General features: G+C 32.1%; 3 protein-coding genes, 2 long non-coding RNA genes and 1 pseudogene across 7 annotated transcripts; 4 read left to right on the top strand and 2 right to left on the bottom strand.

Moving 5' to 3' along the window:
* Positions 1 to 3,289: 3,289 nt before the first annotated feature.
* On the bottom strand, positions 3,290 to 4,743 carry LOC112539030 (uncharacterized). The gene is made up of 2 exons (XR_003082582.2): positions 4,493 to 4,743; positions 3,290 to 3,916 (listed from the first exon to the last, which is right to left on the bottom strand). It is a non-coding gene; the product is annotated as an uncharacterized LOC112539030 (long non-coding RNA).
* Positions 4,744 to 4,865: 122 nt separating this feature from the next.
* LOC112539029 (Krueppel-like factor 6) lies at positions 4,866 to 7,747 on the top strand. The gene is made up of 2 exons (XM_025161175.2): positions 4,866 to 6,348; positions 6,788 to 7,747. Exons 1-2 carry the CDS (start codon positions 5,832 to 5,834, stop codon positions 6,970 to 6,972), a joined length of 702 nt encoding a protein of 233 aa, XP_025016943.1. The 5' UTR covers positions 4,866 to 5,831; the 3' UTR covers positions 6,973 to 7,747.
* Positions 7,748 to 10,220: 2,473 nt separating this feature from the next.
* On the top strand, positions 10,221 to 11,998 carry LOC107363867 (acetylcholinesterase-1-like; annotated as a pseudogene). The gene is made up of 2 exons (XR_016199563.1): positions 10,221 to 11,622; positions 11,683 to 11,998. The product of XR_016199563.1 is annotated as an acetylcholinesterase-1-like (transcript).
* Positions 11,999 to 13,922: 1,924 nt separating this feature from the next.
* Positions 13,923 to 15,765, top strand: LOC107364072 (acetylcholinesterase-like). Its single transcript, XM_015931371.3, has 2 exons — positions 13,923 to 15,386; positions 15,449 to 15,765. The coding sequence occupies exons 1-2, from the start codon at positions 13,966 to 13,968 to the stop codon at positions 15,636 to 15,638; spliced, it is 1,611 nt and encodes a 536-aa protein (XP_015786857.1). The 5' UTR covers positions 13,923 to 13,965; the 3' UTR covers positions 15,639 to 15,765.
* A 3,972-nt stretch (positions 15,766 to 19,737) lies between these two features.
* Positions 19,738 to 20,796, bottom strand: LOC107363968 (uncharacterized). Its single transcript, XM_015931242.3, has 4 exons — positions 20,654 to 20,796; positions 20,451 to 20,577; positions 20,187 to 20,384; positions 19,738 to 20,037 (listed from the first exon to the last, which is right to left on the bottom strand). The coding sequence occupies exons 1-4, from the start codon at positions 20,733 to 20,735 to the stop codon at positions 19,920 to 19,922; spliced, it is 525 nt and encodes a 174-aa protein (XP_015786728.2). The 5' UTR covers positions 20,736 to 20,796; the 3' UTR covers positions 19,738 to 19,919.
* A 2,001-nt stretch (positions 20,797 to 22,797) lies between these two features.
* LOC112539047 (uncharacterized) lies at positions 22,798 to 23,923 on the top strand. 2 transcript variants are annotated; one of them, XR_016199596.1, is made up of 4 exons: positions 22,798 to 23,136; positions 23,207 to 23,279; positions 23,404 to 23,479; positions 23,621 to 23,923. It is a non-coding gene; the product is annotated as an uncharacterized LOC112539047 (long non-coding RNA). The 2 variants fall into 2 exon arrangements; XR_003082605.2 differs by having other exon boundaries at positions 23,204 to 23,279.

Here is a 23,923-nt window from a genome sequence, read left to right as displayed (position 1 = left end):
GGTAGCCATTGAAAGCCGTGAGTAAAGTGATTGAGTCTAGAAGAGGCCAAGAATAAAATAAATAAATAAAAGGATGATGCTTTTGTGTTTGATTTCCGTTGAGAGGAAAGTCGAGTCTTTTGATTGTTGAAATTGAGCAGAAAAAAAAGAGTTTTAATCAAAAATTATTACCTTTTTGCAAGTTGAATCAGATTCTTTGATGTCACTTACCATTCCCGTGTTTTTTTTCAAGGCCAACTTTACCATGTAATACAATGCTAATCTAATTTCCATACCCAATCGAGTCCAACCTTTTTTTTCCTCCAAAATTTTTTTCCTTCTTATTTGTTCATCTCTTGATTTACTTCATTTTTTCAACTCATTTTTTACTACTTTTGAACCCTCTTCGCCACTGCTGCTCATTTCTTGTTCCCTTCACAATCCATTGAATTATGTTACCTTATGTAACTTTGAATGGGCCACACCAAGAAAAGAGCAAAGTGTTATCACTTTGATTCCTGTGAGAACTGCACTTTGATTAAACTTGAACTTGACGCTAACAAGACCTTGGCCTTAGATTCCTATTATTTAATTATTACCTTCATTTGGTGATAAATGAATCAAGGAAGTAATTTTAACGCAACATTCAAATGGTTAGACTTCCTAGTCCAACCTTTCAATGATAAATGTCCATGTTAAATGTTAGCTAAAAGTCAAAGGTTTGAAGGTGAGTCACTTTTGAAAAGTTACCTTTACAAGTAAACAATCATTTAATAATCATTTCTCATAATGCAAAGTAGTTCAATGATTTTGATAAGCTTCTAGTTAACATCAAAGTCTTTGAATCTCAAAGTCTAACAACAAAAGTTTCAATAAAAATCCAATTGCAATGTTTATCAAGATGAAATCATATCAGTTTTAGGTTAAATTTGCCAACGATCTGTTATTGATACAAAGTAACTCAATAAGGCAACTTTAGGTCGAGTTGATTTGCGAAAATTTCAGTCAAATTAATACTCGTTTAGTGTCAAGTCTTAATAATCAACTCATTGTTATCAAAAGTTGTCTTTTGTTCAATTTCAGTTGAATGATATTTTACTAGATACTTGTTTTAAATGCAATCCATTCTGTAATAGCAATAAACTTTGATACCTAATGATTGATGCAACTTGATCAACCTTGATATTTGCAGCAATTTAACTTTCCTTTCATGATATAACTGTACAATTAGATTAAATTTGAAGATGATTTTACAGTAAAAGTTATTAAAAGTTGTTCATCTTTCACTTTATTGCAAAAGGAATTGCCTTTTATTTGTTGATCGATGAAATTAAATTTAATCTGTATTGGGTAAGCAAATGAATTGAGAAGTGAAATTGATAAAAAATTGGATTTCAATTGAAAATAAAAAGTTAAAGCCAAAGAAGAACGAGAATTGTGTTAAAGTAATTTCATGATTTAATGGTTGAGAGAATCACTTTCCACTGTTAATGATCAACTATTAACTGATGTTTATTGTTAACTGAACGAAGACGATTATTATTATTATATTAATGAACGCACGAGTTAAGTCACTCGACTAACTGATAAATAGCGATATAATGTTGGTTATAAATGATTATCAAAAGATTGCCGAAAGATGTGTGTTTAAGATGAACGTTTGTTGCGATATGTGAAGCAAAGGAGCAAAAAAGTGGCGAAGTTTAAATAAGCGAAACAAAAGTGAACGTTTTTTGTTATTAAATATTATATAAACATGGTTCTAATTGTGAGTTTATTTGATTGATTGGCTACTGAAGAGAGAGAGAGAGAGAGAGAGAGAGAGAGAGAGAGATGAAGAAGCGAAAGGAGATGTTCAGGGATGAAGATGATAAAAGTGAAGAGAAGTGTTGGCTTCAATGAGTTTGTCAAATGTAATCAATTAACCGAGTAAAGAGTGATTTAAGATAATTTTCAAGTGACATTGAAGAGAAAAAGTTAATAACAATTTAACGGTAGAAAATTAAATCACAATTAAAGATGAGCAATTTGAGACAATTAAAGAAACGTTCATTCGCTAAACCAACATCAATATTTTCATTTTTACCATCTGATTATATCGACAAAAGTAGAAGGGGAAAAAAGATGAAAATGATGAAGACGACGAAGACGATGAAGATGATCTGTATCTTGATCATAACAAAGGTTGATCTTGTTGTGAAAGATGAGATTATCAAGCTTTAAGGTGTTCATTGTTACAGGTAAAATGCTTGTCTAGGGTTTTGAGTTGTTTTGTCAAGGCATGTGAAAAGGGTTAACAGGATGAAAGGTTTTCTTTGTGAAAAAAGGTTTAAACTGAGAAAGTGAATCAAGGTGAGAAATGATGATAATGATGATGATGGCGATGATGAGATGAATTGGAACGAGAAAAGAAACATTAATCAGTTTACTTTTGAGTCGATTTTTTATGCTCTGAAAATCATTTGCCTTCATCTTTATTTTGCTCAGTAAGACTTACTTTTTGCTCAGCCGTTAATGTTGTTGTCATTATAATCATCCTAATCATTTTAATCATCATCATTTTCATCTTGATTAATGTTATTAACAATCAGCTTTGGAAACCTTTCATTTAGTATGTGATATTAATTCAATTATTGCTCAAGTTTCATGTTTATTTTGCTGATTGTTCAAGTTAATTGCATTTGTTTTTAACATCGAACAATTTTTCTTCAATTTTTCAGTCTTTTGTCAAAATTAAGTATTAATTGTCGGATAAATTGGGTTTAAATTAAACATAAAGAACTAATTGTTTGATTCAAAGTAAATCAACAATTTGTTTGTTAACAACTCTTCATTGTTAAGTGTTTTGGATTTGACAAAATTGATTCAAATTAAGGATTGATTAAGTTGATTGACTTATTTTGCTGTGAAAATTATTTTCTCAATTTTGATAGTCAATGGTTTAATTGTTTGCTTTAGATGAACTGGTGTATTTGTTTCAATTTGCAAAAGGTAATTTCAACCTTTTCATGAGACTTTTTTAGCTTCATTTTGTTTCAGTTTATATTTGTAAACTTTTTGACTTTCAGCTGATGATTGGATAAAAATAAGCTATCAATAAAGTCCGACTCAAGATGTAATCACATCCTGTAGATGTTGCTATTAACAAGTAGAGTCACATGAGTTTTGATGACCAGAAGAGTGAAAGGTCAAAGCACAAAATATGGATCAAGATCAATGTTGTACAAAGGACAATGTACTTGTACAATGGACACTCTTGAGGGTCACGACCTTTTGGTCAATTGATATAAATATCAATATTCTCATCGACAAAATTGAAAAAAGTGTTTTCTTAATCTTCAAATAATACAGCAAATCAGGTGAGAGATATGAAGATGTTCATTTTGCAACATCAAATTTTGTCAGTTTCAACAATTGTTCCATTCACAATTCATAAAGTGTTCAGTTTTGTGTTGTCAATCTTGTATTAGATTCCAAGTTTCCTCAATTTTTGGTCATCTACTTTCATCAGTATTGGACCGATCGCAGGTTAATTATCAAAATCTGGAGTTGATAGAAAATACAAGAAGTTACTTTTGAATGAAAACATTGCTTTTATATTGTAACATCCTAAATAGCCTTTTCGTTCCAAAAGTTCAACATGATTTAGATTCATGAAAATTATCCATAATTTCTAATTCGATCAATTCTTTATTGATGGTCGAGTCCTTAAAGCTGCAGTTTTGTTCAATCATTGCTGAAAGCTGGCAAAGTCTGAAATTGTCTCGGAATATATTGGTCTTTAACTTTAATAGATTGAGTTTGTCAAATGATGAAATTTGATTTATTTTGGTCACCATTTAAATTTTTGACATCACATTTAGTTACTTTGTCGTCTGTATAATGATTTTATCACTTTATACATTTCATAAAATAATAATAATGTACAGGTGAAACACTGGAATTGGAGTAAAAAAGGTATTATGTACAAGCTATGAGAAAAAAAATTAAGAAGAAGAGAGGATGCAGAGAGGATGAAAAAGATGAAGATTAGGGGATGAGAAATGATCAGAACGAGGTGAGAGAGAAAAGAAAGTGAGATAAAGAAGAGAAGGAGGACAGAAGAGAGAGAGAGAGAGAGAAATATCATTGAGAAAAGATGTTTTTGGCCTCAATTCACTGATGGACTTTACTTTTTTTGCCTTTCTCCTTTTGCTCCTTCTCTCTCTTTCCTTTCGTCCTCATCTTCATCAACTATTTCTAGGTGACCGGGATACACTGAGAATGTGACCGGCTTACCTAGTGACAATGGGCTATAAGGAGCAGAGGGAGGAAGGTGAAGGTGAGAGGAAAGAATAGAGAAATGTTAAAAAGAAAAGTTCTCCTTGTCTTCTTTTTAGCTCTCTTTTATGGCTTTTAATCAAAGAGGATCGGAAATGGATGAGAGAGTGAGAGAGAGAGAGAGAGAAAGAGGACGAAAGGTGTAGGGGGTGGTTGGGGGTCCTGAGATAATCAAGTGTCAAACTATACTTACAGTCTTCTATTGATCTTGAAGGCTCTATGGTTGATGTATGGCTCTGATAGGGAGAGTGAGTTTCAATTTCTTGACCCAATTTGATTTTATTCACATGAAATCATTTTAACAAGAGATGTAAAAGTGGGTGACTTGGGGGTGAACATAATTTTAAGAAAGATGAAACATCATTGTAATGATAATGGTGGTGGTTTAAAGAGGGTGAAAAGAAGTGAATTGTTATTAATATTTTCCTTTCCTTTCTTTTACCTTCACTAGCTTTTTCAATTTCGCTCTCTTTTTCCTATCACTATGTTTACATATTGAATAGACGCTAACTCCCTCTTGTTAAACTTTCTTATTTAGTTTTTCCTTTTACTTCTTTAATGTCTTTTCTTCTTGACTTACGCTTTTCTTCGTACTTTTTGGACAATTCAACTTTCTCTTTATTATTACCTACACCTTCATCTTTAACCTCTTCCCCTTTTCCGCTGATCCGTTTTGTACTGTAAACAAAACTGTACGATGTTAATGATGATAAACCGTAACTAAGACTAACTGTGCTTTCTCTTTTTTCTCCCTTTCTTTTCTCCTCTCTTTTTTTTCCTTCCCTTTCTCCTGTTACTTTCTTTTATGTCTCTTATTGTCTGTTATGCTAAATCGTCTTTACTATTTGCTGATTATTTGTATCTTGGCTTAAATTTGACATGATTTGGATCTGAAGAGTCCCGTTGTTTCCGGTAAAGCTTCATCCTCAGCAATCTCTCCCTCATCATCTTCACTTTCCTCAACTTCATCTTTGTCGTCACTTTCATCTTCTTTGTCAACCTCACCGACCTCATCATCATCAATACCTGACTGGGACTCGAAAGATTCAAGATTATCTCGTTACCTGACTAACTCTAATTTTTTAGGGCAAAGTTTTGCCGTCAACTCTAATAATGAACTCTGTATCACATCAACAGATGATCATCGAGAAGCCTCACCGATTAATGTAAATTTTCACAACAATTCTCACCCTCACCGTCATTATCAACCACATTCCTCTGAAGATATTAAATGTACAAGCACATCTACAGTTATACTTCACTCCTCAAGTCACCATAATTCAAATAATGGTCAATTATGCGATCTACCATTAGGCTATCAAAACATTCAAACACAAACATTTTCCCATCAACAATACCAAATCCACCAAAATAATAACCACAATCAACCCCATCACCATCACCATCAGCTACAGCAACCTGTTAACTCTATTGGTTTAATTAAATCAGATTATAATAGTTCCTGTGATTATAGATACCATCATCAATCTGATGGATTGTTCAGTAATATTGATTTAAGTGGCGGTCAACCGATGATTAGTTCTACAACAGGTAACCTCGCAAATAACGGTAATTCATGCGTCGACATCAACCCCACGAATAACAACAACAATAATAATCTAGGAAATGATCATTCTGACAATAGTTCACTGGAATACACTTCCATTCCTGATCTAAGCAGCTTAATTTTTTCCTCTGCTGACGAAGGAACCAACTCAATCAACGGATTATGCTCTGCAATACCAAGTCCAAACCCCAGCTATTTGTCTCATGACACCAATGGCCTTTTTTTATCCAATTACACTCCTCCGACTCCGCCAGATTCTGAAAGCGAAGGAATAATTCACTGTCATCAAACTCAAGTTCCTACAATCAGTGAATACAATTCACCATCCACAACACTGCCCACTGCAAGTCCGATAGTTAAAATCAATAGACGAAATAATCCGGAGCTGGAAAGACGAAGAGTTCACTTTTGTCACTACCAAGGGTGTAATAAAGCTTATACCAAAAGCTCTCACCTTAAGGCTCACCAAAGACTTCATACAGGTTATTTTGATTCACACTTTCAAACAGACAGGATTTAATCAGCATCATTGCTGAAAATTTCAATAATTTTTGAATGTCACGAGAATATGAGATAGTTGCTAATTAAATAGCAATTCATGACGTTAATCCTATCTGTTTGAATGTTGATAAATTGTTCCGAACTAAATTAACACCTTTCTGTCAACTGTGGGTTTATCAACTATTAATCATTTACTTTGATCTACAATTATTTGATGATCCTGGTAATCTTGATGTTTGCCCATCATTATTTGTCATATTGATTTTTGATTATTACAACAAAAACATGACAAACAAACAAAATTCAACGTATTGAATTAAATGATTAAATGACTCAATATCACACATTGACTAAGCTATAATTATATATCAACTTGCAACGCCGATTTACTAACCTTTTTTCCTTTTTTTCTGTTCACAGGTGAAAAACCTTACAAATGTGACTGGCCTGATTGCGATTGGAAATTCGCCCGATCCGATGAATTAACCAGGCATTTTCGTAAACATTCCGGAGATAAGCCGTTCAAATGCAAGGTCTGTGGAAGAGGATTCGCTCGATCTGATCATTTGACACTCCACATGAAAAGGCACAAAATTTTATCATAAACTTATGCTACATGAACATGGATTCAAAGCTTACGTTAAACAAGTTATTTTTTAAATCAATAGTCAATTTTTCACTGGTTAGACTACAACCGTATTTACTTGCTTGCTGCTGCTCAATACTCAAGATTTTAGTATCCATTTTGGATGAGCATTTTCAAGTAAAACATCAAAACAAAAAGTGTTCCTACAGTTTTATTTAGATACTATCAGGTCGAATCAAAATTTACCTGACTAGCTTTATAAAGACATATTTTTTCAATATCAACAAATTTCAGTTCGTTTGTTACAAAATGTGTCTTAGCTCAGGCTTTAGGCTTAGAACAGAGAAAGTATCAATGGTTTTTCATTCTGCGCACAGTAATTACCAAAAATTTTTGTTCATCTTTAGTCGCACTTAGAGGATTTTTTTGTAAAATGTGACATTACATTCTCTTTTCAGTAATCTAAGATAGGAATTATTAGCATTTAGCGGCAAAGCCTTAAAAGCCAAAGATGAGTAGAAAAATTAAACAAAATTAAAAAATTATTACAAGAAAGAGAACTAATTGCACATTGATTACTTGCATTGAGAAAACACACCAAAGCACCATATTTTATGTTTTTTTATCTAAAAAGTTGATTATTTTTCTTCTTTTATTAATTGTATTTACATTTTTTACAATGGATTTATCTTCTTTTTTTGATCTTTCAAAATTTTATTTTTTCTATGAAATTTATTTTCATTCAACATTGAGCCGATGAAAATTACAAAATAAATTGACCGTCAAATCGTTAACCAGACCAAGTCTCCATCCTAAGCTGACAAGACAGCTTTACATGACCATTCGAATAACGGTCAATAATCAATTCCATTCAAGTCTGTCAATCATCTTTGGCTCGAGACAAAATCAATTCCAAAGGCAATTCCAGTCTGTATAACTCATTGGCTCAACCATTTTTTGCACGTTTCTCTTTTCCTTTTCTTAATTTCACAAATGATTTTTTTTTCATTTGACAAGTTTTTTGCTAAAAGCTGTGCTTTTTGATACTTTTTTAACATATCCTTTCACAATTTCCCCTTTTCCTCCCTAATTTTCCTACCAACTTTGTCCTACTTTTTCAAACTCTCCATCCATTTTTTGTCAACTCAAAACAAATTTTTCCCAAACAGTTACCATCCAAAATCCGTCCCAAAATTATCTTAATAAAGAATTCATTTTTCTTGAAATAAATTGTTTAAATTCAAAAAATATCCAATATCAAACTAACCCAAAGTAACATCAAAGTCCAATTAATAACCAGATACAATAATCAAACCAATTTCCTGATAAAAATCATAGTTAATACAAAATTTTACTCTTCATTTCATCATTTGGGCCTGCATTGATGCGATACAAATTGTGATAAAGATACAAAAAGAGGGCAAAAACAAGGGCAGAGATCAGGACACATGAGACTATTATGGCCACAACAGCACAAATCGGAAGTCCAGCAAATGAAATGCTATCTTGAGCAGTTACGAGTCCACTTGGAGTGTAAATGTAGAGATCAAAAGGATCCTTGGAGAAGTCAAATGACAATGTTTCACCCAAAATATGGAACGGTAAAGTCCAAACACATGTAGATGCACCAGTAATGTATCCAGGCTCTAATTGATTGGCAACATTTTCAATTTTAGTCATATTAACCAGGAAAGCAGCAACCTCTAAATTGATAAAATTGTAAAACAAAACTAAATTGGTTCCATCAAATTTGGCCAATAAAACAAGCAGTGTTTCAGGAACGTCTCCATTGACATCCAGGTTAAAGTTGAGTTTGGTTGTACAAGTATCATAATACAAGTCATACTTTGACTTATCAACACCTGATTGCTCATTTAGCTGGTCAACCAGTGACTCAAAAGGCGATCCTTTGATTTGCCATTGTTTTGGTGAACTGTAGTGTCTTCGGTATTTCAAAAAACGAAAACTGTTTACATGGTTAAGAACCAGATGAAATGTTAACATGAAAATGAACAGTCTATTCATTTTAACACGATTATTACTTGACAAAATCTGAGCAACTAAAGGTGTGAAAAATTGATCTACTTATGATCGTTTAAATAAAACTGGTTTCAACATTGTTATTGTTTATTGGTATTTCACTTGGTGTAGATGAAAAAAATCATGATAAATGGGGGAAAAAAGGCTATCATTTTGGTTCATTTGTACCTTGAATCCATCGAGTTGATTCAAGCCAGAGTTGATAATTTTAATCAGATTTTGTTATACACTGAGCTTGGCTAAGTTTATTTGAGCTTTTTAATGTTGGACAAACAAATGAAAAAGAGTTCACATTTTATTCACTCAAAAAAGTGTTTATATTTTGAAGATTCAATTACTAGATCAATTTGATTCAGTAAAGAAGAGTGTGTTTACTAAATGTTGCGTTTTGAATAATTGTAGATAAAATGTAATGATCAATTGAAAATGGGAGTTTACTCAACTATCGGTGCAAATTTTGTTGGCATCAATTGTTCAGGGCGTTTTTGTTACATTTGTTTCGTGCACCGAATGTTGATCCTGATAAAATCCAAATTTTGATTATTATTTTGCTTTAGTCCGAAACTTTCAACCTCAAACAAGATTCAATCGAATGCTGGAGCCATTTCAAGAACAGCATAATTCGAAAATTATCAAAATGAATAAAAAATGGCAAGGACATACGCAACGATTTTCAATTCGAACTAAAAATTGTGATGTCCATGACTTGAGCATGAATACTGATTCCATTATTGCTATTAAAAATTTCTCCGATCGATAGTTTTCGAAAAAATCGAGGTCTATGTCGAAACTTCGATTGCCTTTCGTTCATTAAGAGACCATATTTCGAAAGTCGAATTATGATATGAATGATTCTATATCTTTTATGAATTTTCTTGTTCGAGCATCGATTACTAAATTTTTGGATAAACTCTCAAACAGTTGAGTTGAATCACCTGAATTGCCTTACAAGTTCAAAAAATTCACTGAAAGTTTTTCTTAACGGATAATTATTTCTAAAAATAAACCTTTTAAAAACACGATCAAACTGAGTGATTGAAAATTAAAAAGGATTTCCCCGATATTTTTGCACTAAAATTTATTGATTCAATAAAATCTGTTATTTGTTCACGAGATTGTCTTTCTATTGTTTTCTCAGATTCTTATAATAGGATCTCAATCACAATTTACTGATTTATTCGAGATAATGATAAAATATATAAAGGTACAATAATAATGTGATTATAATTGTGTTTTGTTTTGTTAAATTGAATAAACAACAATTAATCTTGTATCTTTGAAATGAATTTTTTGATAGTTTTTTGTTTAATTTTTTCACCCATTCATGGTCTCAATTTAACTCCAATAGTTAATTTGACTAGTGGTCCTATTCAAGGTAAAGTTACTGAATATGAATCGATTGGGGTTTATCAGTTTCTCGGTATTCCTTATGCAAAGCCACCGGTTGATAAATTGAGATTCCAGTTACCAGTTGAACCAGATCCATGGACTGAGGTTGAACCAGCTACTGCTCCAGGTCCAGCTTGTCTTCAACCGCCTGTCCTGCCAAACATAAAAGAAACCAGTGAAGACTGTCTCTACCTCAATATTTTTGTTACTGAATCAACTTTTAATAACTCATCAACCAAACAACGACCAGTGCTTTTCTGGATTCATGGCGGTGGATTTACAACAGGATCTGGAGTTATAGATGGACTTCCAATTGTTTCATTACATGATGTTGTGCTCGTCTCTATCAATTATCGTCTCAATGCATTTGGTTTCATGAAAATATTCAAAAGTTTGGCGGTGATCCGAATAGTGTGACAATTTTCGGTGCATCTGCTGGATCGGTCTCAGTCTCTGCTCATCTGTTGTCTCCGCTTTCGAAAGGACTTTTCAAAAGAGCTATTCTTGAATCAGGAACAATTTACCAGAATCACAACGATGATACCTTGGTTCTAGATTCTTGGGAACTTTACAACAAAACTTCATGTTCAAAATCGAAAGATGTTCTTGAATGTATGCAAAAATTGCCAGCAAACGAAATATTAGATAACATAAGTGATAAAGTATTAGCATATTCCTTCAAAGTGGGTGACGACTTTCTGCCTTACGAACCATCCAAAGCTTTCGCGGAAGGATTCTTTGATAATTCGATTGACATTCTATTGGGTGTTGTGAAAAATGACGGTTCGGTTTTCATGAAAGCTATCGACCCCATAGTTTTCGATTACTCAAAAGTGCCAGAGTCAATATCCTACCAACAAGCTACAACCTACTTGAAGCGCATCTTTAATTCTGAATCAGTTGACTATTTCCGTGAACTCTACTTTGGTCCTGAAACTAACGATTCAGATTTCAGGTCTCAACTTGAAATAGCTTACAGTGACGCTACATTTATTTGTCCAACTTATGTGTTTGGACTTCAGTACGCTTCTAGTTTAGGTTCACAGGGTGGTAAAGTTTATGCTTATTATCACACTCAAAAGCCCAAAACTGATCATATGCCCGAATGGATAGGAACTTATCATGGAGCTGATGTTTCTTATGTTTTCGGTACAAATCTACAAAATCCTGGTAATTCACATAAAGATGCCTCATTGTCTCGTGAAATGATGAAAATCTGGACTTATTTTGCTGAGAATGGGTAAGTTTATTAATGCCATGAAATAATGATTTTAATCATTTTTATTCATTTTGTTTTCAGTGAGACTCCAATGATTGGGGAAACTAGATGGAAAACAATGCAAGAAAGCAAATCGGCGATGATACTGAATATCGATGATTGGGGAAAAACTGAAACGGAAAGAATTGAATTCTGCCACAAGGAATGGCCTTACATGTCGAAAAACGTTATTATAGGGTTGGGTCCATTTCCAAATATTCAATTCTTAATTGAACATTCTTAATAAATCTGTTTTTTGCTCAATGTTGCGACATAAAGTAGCATTTTACGCCATGAAAAAGTATTTGTTTTACTATTAAAGTATTATATTCAATAAAAGGGCTCTTTAATAACTGAAGCGAATTACTCATGCACAGAATTTTCATTTTGATAAAATCCAAATTTTGGTTATTGTTTAGCTTTTATTTGCTAGGATTTGACCGAATGCTCAAAATGCCAAACTCTTAGCCCGTAAGACATTTACTCATAATCCAATAAACCATGAACTTGAATAACCAAGAAATTTACGGCAAAACTGAATAGCATAAAATACGAACTATGCATTCGTCTATTGGTATGGATTCGACTTGAAACTTATTATTTGTCCATAAAACACATTATGTGCGAATACTTTTTTGCAATTTAACAACATTTCTCTTGATTTTGGCCATTAGCCTTAAAACTTTTATCCTCAATATTTAGAGAATGGCATCACCTACAGTCATCATTCTTTCACCAAAAATTAGTTTCATTATGGCTTAAAATATTATTTGACTGATACCGAATAAAATCTGAGCTAATTCATTTAATAACCAATATCCTTCTAACGCATAAGATTTGTGTTTAGTAACTATTCAACTTAATGCTCCAAGATTTGACAACATGAGTAATGCTATTACTTTTTTTGTAGGATTTTGAATGCTTTAATATTTCAATGTATCATAGCCCATAATGAAATCTAATGTTTCGAGAAAGAATGACGATTGTAAGTGATGCCATTCTCAAAATATTGAGGATCAAAGTTTTAAGGCCAATGGCCAAAATCAAGAGAACTGTTGACAAATCGAAAAAAGTATTCAATCCATAATATTAATCAACAATTTTCGTGGACTAATGATACGTTTCAGTTCTCTAACTCTTACGGTCACATAAAGTGGTTGGTTTAATTGGAAATCGAGCTAATCTGTTTCGCAGAAAAATAAAAGTTTTATTTCTCAAAATAAATACATTTTCTGGTTGACCAACCATAGTAACATCATCAAAATGAGTTTCATGGAAAAATATGCTTCCATAGATGTAGAAAAAGCTTTGTAGGTTTCAACATTGACCTTAATTTTCTCGAAAACTATCGATCATAGAAACTTTTGAATCGCGCAAATGGATTCAGTTTGCATGTTTTCACAAGCCAATGGTGTCTCAATCTGAAAGAAATTTATTTAGAATTATTTATTGAGAGATTTATTTTATTTTATTTATTTATTTGTTAGTAAAGTGCATAAATGTCTTTTCAGTTGCAACTGGCAACGTTTCCCTTATTTTAGTCGTCATCTTTAATACTTGTTTTTGCAATTTACCACCAAAACTTAATAGTTTAAAATACGGATTCTGTATTTGCCCCTGCCTCTACAGTGTATTTGCATGAACTTCGCAGTAGTAAGAGCCCCGTAAAATTCCTACTAATTTTTTGGATGTCATATTCCGGTCAATGATCGCATGCTGTGTAAAATTTTTCTTAGAAACGTGATCAGTTTGGCCACGATTGATTGTAGGTGCTACCATTCTCGAAATTTTGAGGCTCAAAGTTTTTAAGCTAATGGTCAAAATCAAGAGAAATGTCAATAAAATGAGAAAGGTGTTCGATCGTTTTGTGAATTTTGGTTTCTTAGTGAGCACCCTTGCTAAAGCTTTGCAGATTTCGATGTGAATGGTTCAAAATATATCTTTCATCAATTGTGCGATCATTTATTACTGAATTCACGATAAACTCTCGAGAATTGAGTTGAAAATTTGAATTGACTTCTATTAATAAGCATTCCAAGGGTTCTAAAGTCGAAAAAATCGCTAAACTTTATAAACATGATCAAACTGATTGCAAATTAAAGTGAATTTCCCCGATAACTTTGCACTAAAATTTATTGTTCGGTAAAGTATGTTATTTGTTCAATTGTTTTTCTATTGTTTTCTCAGATTATCTTCGGCTCTCAATCACAATTTACTGATTTATTTGAGATAATTATAAAATATAAAGGTACAATACTGATGTGCTTTTAATTATGTTTCATTTTGTTAAATTGAATAAACAACAATTAATCTTGTATCTTTGAAATGAATTTTTTGATAGTTTTTTGTTTAATTTTTTCACCCATTCATGGTCTCAATTTAACTCCAATAGTTAACTTGACTAGTGGCCCTATTCAAGGTAAAGTTACTGAATATGAATCCATTGGTGTTTATCAGTTTCTCGGTATTCCTTATGCAAAGCCACCGGTTGATAAATTGAGATTCCAGTTACCAGTTGAACCAGATCCATGGACTGGGGTTAAATCAGTGATTGATTTTGGTCCAGCTTGTCTCCAACCAAACAATGGGCTATTAAGAGCCAGTGAAGATTGTCTTTATCTCAATATTTTTGTTACGGAATCAACTTTTAATAACTCATCAAACAAACAACGACCAGTGCTTTTCTGGATTCATGGCGGTGGATTTACAACAGGATCTGGGCTTATTCTGGCAAATCCAATGGTTCCATTACATGATGTCGTACTCGTCTCTCTCAATTATCGTCTCAATGCATTTGGTTTTATTCACTTTGGAGCTGATGAGCCTAGAGTTCCTTCGAATATTGGTTTACAGGATCAGCTACTTGCTTTGAAGTGGGTCCATGAAAATATTCAAAAGTTTGGCGGTGATCCGAATAGTGTGACAATTTTCGGTGCATCTGCTGGATCGGTCTCAGTCTCTGCTCATCTGTTGTCTCCGCTTTCGAAAGGACTTTTCAAAAGAGCTATTCTTGAATCAGGAACAATTTACCAGAATCACAACGATGATACCTTGGTTCTAGATTCTTGGGAACTTTACAACAAAACTTCATGTTCAAAATCGAAAGATGTTCTTGAATGTATGCAAAAATTGCCAGCAAACGAAATATTAGATAACATAAGTGATAAAGTATTAGCATATTCCTTCAAAGTGGGTGACGACTTTCTGCCTTACGAACCATCCAAAGCTTTCGCGGAAGGATTCTTTGATAATTCGATTGACATTCTATTGGGTGTTGTGAAAAATGACGGTTCGGTTTTCATGAAAGCTATCGACCCCATAGTTTTCGATTACTCAAAAGTGCCAGAGTCAATATCCTACCAACAAGCTACAACCTACTTGAAGCGCATCTTTGATTCTGAATCAGTTGACTATTTCCGTGAACTCTACTTTGGTCCTGAAAACAACAATTCAGATTTCAGGTCTCAACTTGAAAGAGCTTACAGTGACGCTACATTTATTTGTCCAACTTATGTGTTTGGACTTCAGTACGCTTCTAGTTTAGGTACACAGGGTGGTAAAGTTTATGCTTATTATCACACTCAAAAGCCAACAACTGACCATATGCCTGAATGGATAGGAACTTATCATGGTGTTGATATGTTTTATGTTTTCGGAATACATCTGCTGAATCCTAGTTGTGCACAGAAAGACGCTGCATTGTCTCGCGAAATGTTGAAAATCTGGACTTATTTTGCTGAGCATGGGTAAGTTTACTGATACCATTGAGTATATAATTTAATGATTTTTATTCACTATTTTTTTCCAGCGAGACTCCAATGATTGGGAAAACTAGATGGAAAACATTACAGGAAAGCAAGTCGGCGATGATACTGAATATTGATGATTGGGGAAAAACTGAAAGGGAAAGAATCGAATTCTGTCAGAAAGAATGGCCTTATATATCGCAAAACATAATTATAGGATTGGGCCCGTCTCTGGACCAAACTGTTTCTTAAATGATAATTGTTTCTTTTGAATCTGTTTTTTCGCTCAATGTTATGACACAAGTGACAGTTACTAAGCATAAATCTTATGTTTTGAAGGATGTTGATTATTAAATGATTAGTTCAGATTTTATTCGTTATCAGTCATATAATGTTTCAACCAATAAGGAAATCTAATGTTTAGTGAAAGAATGATGACTGTAGGTGGTGCCTTTTCGAAACATCGAGGCTCAAAGTTTTAAGGCCAATGGCCAAAATCAAGAAAACTGTTGACAAATGGAAAAAATTATTCAACCCATGATATTAACACAAAATTTTTGTGGTTATTTATAAGTTGCATATCTCTAACTCTTACGGTCACAGAAAGCGGTCGGTTTAACTCAAAACCGAACTTGATCTGTTTTGCATAAACAAAAAATTTTATTTCTCGAAATAATACCATTTCTGGTCAGTCATCAAAAGTTACATCGTTAAAATAAGTTTCATGGAAAAATTTGCTTCCATAGCTGACTCAAAGACGAACGAAGTTTCAACTTTAACCTCGATTATCTCGAAAACTGTGCACCGAATGAAGCATTTAATAGTACCAATGAACTTAGTTTTTATGTTCCTACAGACCCACCAAGTTTCAACTCTTAACTCAAATGTTGGAGCCTTTAGCAGTACTTTTTGTATTTCATTTGCAAGTTCAACCAGAAAATTGATTTATTTACCAAGAAATGGGTTGAGATGAGTTTGTTTTGTTGCTCGTACATTTAAAACCTAAAAATTATGACCTAAATGTTAATGTTATGTACCTGTTAATGAAAAGTTATTAAATTAAATTGAATTGAATCAATTAGTAAAGAATTAAATTGGTAGAAGAATGATGATTGTAGGTGATACCATACTCGAAACATTTGAGGTTCAAAATTTTAAGGCCAATGGCCAAAATCAAGAGAACTGTTTCTATTAATATATTAATAAATTGAGAAAAGTATTTTCACCGTGATTTATAATAGCAATTTTAATCTTCAAATAATAAGTTTCAAGTCGCCTTGCGTACACTTGATCGGTTTAATTGAAAATCGAACTAATCCGTTTTGTAAAAAAAAGAAAGGTTTTATTTCTCTTAGTATATTTGCTGGTTGATCATAAAAAGTGTCATTAAAAGTGAGTTTAATGAAAAAATATGCTTCCATAGATGCAAAAAAAGCTTTGCGAGTTTAAACTTTGGCTTCGATTTTCTCGAAAACTGTGGATCAGAGAAATTTTTAAATCGCGCAAATGGATTCAGTTTTCATGTTCCTACAAACCAACAGTGTCTTAATCTGAAAGAAATTAATTTATACCCGTTTTTACCCATTTGTTAGTTAATTTGTGCATAAATGTGTTAAATGTGTCTTTTCAGTAGCAACTGGCAACGTTTCCCTATTTTAGTCATCATTCTTAATAGTTGTTTTTGCAATTTATTAAAACAACGAAATTTAATTCATTGGACCTTGATATATTGTGTTAATACTGGAATATATGATTGATCGACAGTTCTTCGTGGTGCATTGTTACAGGTTGGGATCTGAATCGAAACATCAAACTTATTATTGGCCTTTCATTTGATCGATTTATCAAATTAATCAAACTTTATTGTATCTAAAATTGTCTTCATTGAAAATCTGCTTATGTCTAACTACGACAATAGCCTCGCTAGTCTTTCAAATATTTGTACATAATAGATGATTACATAATTAATACAAAAGTAAGTCATAATTTTATTTATTGATTCCATATAACAATATACAATTTATTTTAGTTTCATGCATCACAGCATCATGAAGCTTTGACAGATACAGAATTCAGATTCAGAGTTTCATAGCAATCAACTGTTTTCATGGTTTATAAGATCTTCGATATTGTAATGCAAACGGTTTCTTTAACTTGTTAAACACTTGTTGTACTATTGTTATTACGCCTATTGTCATTGTATGTATTCAATTTCAAGCAGCATATGCACCATTGAAGCGGCTTTCAGATGCATTACAGGACCTTCGGGATAATCAGTTCGGTGATTAATGCAAAATGGACATCTCTATCAGTCTTCCGTGAACTCAGACTGAAAACTAAGTCTATCTATTCACATATATATGAAGGGATAAATATGGGCTGAGCGCTGAGGGATTGCTGGGAAAATGAATCCATCGATCAATTTTCCATAGATTGAGATTCCAAACCAGATTCCAAGTATACTGCTAATGTATATGAGAAGCTCAGTGAATGTTGACTTGGGATACGTTTTGAGAATAACATTGAAATCAATTTGATTCTCCAAACAGATTAAACCGAGATCTGAACCTTTCTCTTTGTAAGTTCTACCTTGAGTTTGATAAGTTTCCACAATGCATTGAAGCTGTTTAACTTGTTCCGCACATTCATTTCGTACTTTTTGAAGCGTTTCATTAACAGATAAAAAGTCTTCAAACTTGAAATCGGCTGGAAATTGACCAACATGAAGAACATCTTCCAGCTGAACCATTCCTGGATATGAATTGAATATTTTCTCGCGTAAACATTGGCTAAATATTTTTGATTTCTGATAGTGTCGGCAATTGGTTTGGTAAGGCCATTCGCTGTTTTCAATTACTGTTTCTCTATAACGTAAACGCGTAAATACATTTTCACCCGCTTCTCTATCAACTGCCATGTAATTTATTTCATCAGGATTGATTGAACTGTTTGTGTGTGCGAGACGAACACCAAAATGATGATAAATGCTATGCATTATGCAAAAGCGATCATCAGCTACAATATTTTGCACTAATCTTCTCTCTATCGGCTTTGAATCCTCTCGACATGAGACTCTGATGAAAGTGTTTATTGCGTTGAAATACCTCTTTATTGAACATAAATCGTTTCGAATAAAACCGGATATTTTATATTCAAAGATCAAGGATTCGATGTTTACACTTTCTAAATCACCAACAGTCAAAATTTTAGCAATAAAGAAACCACTTTCATGATAAGATTTTAAGAATTTGGTGCAATCAGAATTGAATTCCCCATTCGATATGATTGTTAAGTTAGAAAATTTTAATCTACAAATATCTGCCATCTTTTCCGGATGCTTTAGATAGAGTTCAGTCAAATTCAACAAATCAATATTGTACAAGATAATGTCGATTTCAGGAACAATCATTTTCTCGGGATAATCGTAAATAATATCAGTTCGAACAGGAAACTTAAGAAACTCATTTATAACAGTAAATAGATGAATTGAACATCCAATCGAACAAAATGTTAAAATTAAAACTCTTCTGTTCAAAATCATTGTACCAATACTGTAATCATAGATGGATAATGTAAAACAATATTTTACTTCGAGTAAATTCGTGTAACTGCATCGACATTAAATTGCAATTGCAAATGTGAAAATCAATTTAATTGTATTCTTTAGCACAAAATAGTTACTTGGGGAACCTTCAAATGATTGATTACACTCAAAATATAAACAATTAAAATTCATTCCAAATGTTGTTTTGGGTTCAGCTTATTATTTACATTTGCTTGACCAATTTATCAAATTAATCAAACCTTATTGATTCAATTGTGTATTAAATTGTCTTCATTGCAAATCTACGAATGTCTTCACAAATAATCATCGCTAGTTTTGAAAATATTTAATAGTCGCTTGTTAAAGTCAATTACTTTGCAAACAGCAAAATGACAGATTGGGTTTGAATTGGATAAAAAATCTTTATGTAAATTTTGGAATAAGCTATTATATTTTTATAAAATTGAACAATCATATTGACGATATTATGATGAAAAACAAATGTTTTGTTCTTGAATAATGGTAAGAAAATGAATAAGGATGAATTAAACCTAATTTTGAACATTTTTTACAATAGTGTAGCCTATTTGATTCAAAATCCAGACTGAATAATAAAACATCAAAAGCAAAATTAAACCTTCAACCTGCTTTACCTTTGTTTAACATGATTCTCTCAGAAACAATAATTCCATATTAGTTTAACCAATTTTCAGACATTTATTTTTTATCCCAAAATTTATGTGACCGAAAAAATTTTGAAACTTTTTTGGTCCAAGCGCAATAATTTTGACACAAAAAGTTGTTGCATTTACTTAATATATTTTATTAAACTTTAATTAAAAATGAATTCATTTGACCTTACAGTTTGCATATTTGAATATCAGATTAAATCTAAATTGAAAATTGTCTCAATTTCGGTTTCACATGATACTTATTATTTCTAGCATCAACGGAATTCATTAAGACAGAAAATCATTAAAATGGTATTATTAATATATTATTCGCTCTACCATGGGCCCACAAGCGTTGAATGAAGCTCCATCGGCATGTTCAATTCCAATAGGTTGAGTTGGTGGACAGAATTTTTGCAGTTTTTGCCTGTTAATACTGTAATAAAGAAAAGGTATTAATGATAATAATTAGTTAATGATTAGTTTATGTGTAACTTGTTTCTGTGATTTTTTTAGGAAACATTTGATTTGATTTTCAAAAAGTTTACACAAAATAGGGAATTATGATTTGATTGAAGATCTTACTGTCCTCGATATATCCATTCTTTATATTTATAGTCAAAAACAATGTGATCGAAATAGATGGATGGTTTTTCGATCGCAAAATCTGGGCTGTTTGGTTTAGCCAAAGTCCATGAGAGGTAAACAGATTTGATATCTTCAAGCTCAATGGACGATGCAATTTGACCAGTGTATTCGCTATTCATGGCAAGATTAACATCCCTAGAAAATAAAGAAAAATTAAATGGCAATTGTTTACATGAATTAAATGAACCAATATAGACTTACCGTGGTGTCAATACAAAATCTTCTGATGTCTCTTCACCGATTCTGACCACAGAAAGCTTGAGTTTACCATCATGAGCTGAGAATTTGGCTGATCCTGAGGTTTGGACAGTCACATCATAGTTGAATACTGAAGAAGAAAGGATTCACATTATTGAACAATAATTAATTGTAAAACTAATTTAAACCTGAAAATGTATCAATACCTTCGTACGCATTAACAATGTAAGAGATGTTGGCGACAAAAACTATTGCCAAGGCAAAAGCTGAAACTTGATAAGTCATCATTTTGGAGTGTTAATTTAATGTTATTTCAATTCGTTTGAATCAATACAATTTTGTTCGCTTGTCTTCTGGTTTTAATATGAAAAATTATCTAAAGATCTACTCGGTTCGTCTCCTTCAATTAATAATTTTTTGTTACTGCCAGGAATAATAATTTGATTTTTTACCAGATTTCTGCCCATTATCATGCTTTAATCAATTCAAACAATGGTGATTTAATTATTTCCAGTTCGATTTTATTAGTTTATTAATAAGTTAAATTCCAGGTACATTGTTTCAAACGCACTCAAAGAAACAATTTATCTGTGTTGTTTTGTTAGATTTGATCACATGCGGTATTATTTCCAAGAATTGACTTTCTCCTATCAATTCTGCTGACAATCTAAACTGTTTACGTTCATATACACCTGAAGTCATAAATAATTTAAACACTTTTTTCGGTTAACGGGAATAATCTTACTATTTGTTTCTAAGGTTAAATCGGTTTATCAACGCGGTATGTAAATCAAATGAGATCCATTGATCCGCTAATTTTTTTGAAATAAAGTTCATATTGCTTTTTACAGTTTACAGAAAATTATCGATCAAAGGAGTGTGTACATGATTTTTTCGTGAAACTCATTCTCCTGATGTAAACTTTGATGACTAACCATAAAATGCACTCATCTTGAGAAATAAAACCTTATGCTTTTATACAATAGATCAGTTCGATTTTCAATTAAACTGACCGCTTTCTGTGTCCGTGAAACTTATATTCACAGTAAGTCATATTTTTGTAGTTCTCAAATTAATTTTCAACAAACAACATTTACAGTCAGGTACCTAAAATTGTCAGTTCGATGGTCTCCCCATCTCGTATCAAATGAAATAACCTTCGGATTCAAGCAAAAAATAAAATAATACAATCGTAATCGAATTAAATGGAATCCAGGTTACCAAAAAATTCAAGTTTGAACAGGGTAGGTAATTAATTGATTCAATCTTTGCAAGATTCGGACTTGCAATTTTCATATAAGATATTAAGAAGTTGAATTTAGCGAAAAGTCTTTCTTTGCTAAAAAAGGGGGTGCTCAAGCAGATGAAGCGCAACACTTACTTTCGTTTGTATTAAGTTTGTTACTTGTAAACACAGCTGACAACGTAATTTTTCACATACTTTTGTAGCAAAGATAATGAATATTTCAATTCAATTGATAAGAGTTAGATTTAATAAATCAAAAGATAAGAATAGGAAAAGGAAAAAATTGGTCATTTAGTTTGTCTGTTTATTTGTTTATTTGGGATCTAATTATGCCTCGAGCAATCGAAAGTAAAACTAGACTTGAAATCATTGGCCTCATCACTATCGGTATACCAGTAAACTTAATTTCTGACCAAGTCAATATTTCTTAAATGATTGTTTACCGTTGGTTTGAACGATATTTAACAACTGGTGAACTCAATACTAACTATAAAAATAATAAACGTCCACGTTTGACCAATTTTGAAGAGGATTTGACCATTGTTTTGGCTTCAATCGACTCACCGTTTAAAACAGCAAACTTCAAAGAATGAATTATGCTGAACGTTATTTGGATTGGCAAACTTTTTTCGTCGACGAGGCAACATTTTCATCTGATAACAGAAATGTTATATTGGTAAGACGCCCTTTTGGTACACGATTTGATGAAACTTATATTGGTTTTACAAATGGATCTGGTCGTAAATCAGTATCTGTTTTTGGTATAATGAGTATTCATGGTCTTGGACCTTTGATCAGAATCAGAGAAAACCTTAATTCAAGAATTTATTGTGATATTTTGAACTTCTATGTTAAACCTTATATTTCATCAATATTCAATAGACGACCTTCTTTTCTCGTTCAAGATAATAGTCCAATTCATAATTCAAGAATATGTCAAGCTCTTTTCAATCAAATTTTAACAAATGATCTCCATTGTTTCAGACTCCCTCATCCAGCTCGTTCCCCTGATCTCATCCAAGCGAAAATGTGTGGTCAATTATTAAGAAAAAAATCAATTGTGAAAATACTATAATAATAATGATCAAGTTCTATGGAACAATATTTGTAAAGCATGGCAAGAATTGAGTTCAGATCATAATTATTTTGTTACTTCAACTCAATCAATGCCTCGAAGATTAAGGCAAGTTATTGATAAAAATGGAGGTGTAATCAATTATTGATAAATGAAAGATTAAAAGTATGATCTAAAATGAAAAATTATGCTATCAGCTATGTTTACAAGTAACAAACTTAATGCAAACGAGTGTACATGTTTTACTCCACCATTCACTCCTTTATTGGTTTAACAATTGTTCAATTCATTGAATTTCCTCAAAATTGATTCAACATTAAATCGACTTTAATATTTTTTAAATACTTGTTTAAATCATCCAAAACAAAGTAAGTTTTTACTGATACTATTTAGTAAATATAAAGATTTAACTAATGTTTCTTCACTCTTCCTAAGCAGGTCCAGTATTTGTGCAACTTATTGGAAATATAAAATTTATATCATCAAAGCCAGTTTTACCATAATAATCAAGGTATGTTCTGATCATAATTCGAATTGGTAAGAAATTGTTTTACCAAATCACTCATAGTAAAACAGTAGTTTTACTGTTAAACCAGTTTAAAATATAACCGATTTCAGCCTCTTTTGTTTCCCAGAATTTTTAGCTTCCAAGCTCTTCAACGCTTGTTATTTGTTTCTGACCCTCTGATTATTCAATTGAAAATTCAATAAGTAAGTGAATGTTGAATAAATTAACAGTCGATTTGGTGAAAAATTGTTTTACCAAATCCATCTCAGTAGATCAATAGTTTTTATTGTTAAAGCGAATCAATATTTTAATGCTTATTTTATTTTTACTTTTTACTGTTTCAGATGATAAGCTTTTTTACTCTGGAAATTCATTTCTGACATTACTGTGACACTACGGTCAAACTACTGTCAATTGTTACAAATTTGACCAAACCCCAGCCAAGCTTGTCAACACTTAAAGTTCATTTCATTCATTCATTGAAACTTTAGAAACTCATTCACAACAGTAAATAGATGCATTGAACATACAATCGAACAAAATGTTAAAATTAAAACTCTTTTGTTCAAAATCATTGTACCAATACTGTAATCATAGATGGATAATGTAAAACAATATTTTACTTCGAGTAAATTCGTGTAACTGCA

Source organism: Tetranychus urticae, chromosome 3 (assembly GCF_039701765.1).
Source record: "Tetranychus urticae isolate SD_2017Ah chromosome 3, NJAU_TeUrti_SD_1.0, whole genome shotgun sequence".
NCBI lineage: Eukaryota > Metazoa > Arthropoda > Arachnida > Trombidiformes > Tetranychidae > Tetranychus > Tetranychus urticae.
This window is presented reverse-complemented; position numbering and strand designations above follow the sequence as displayed.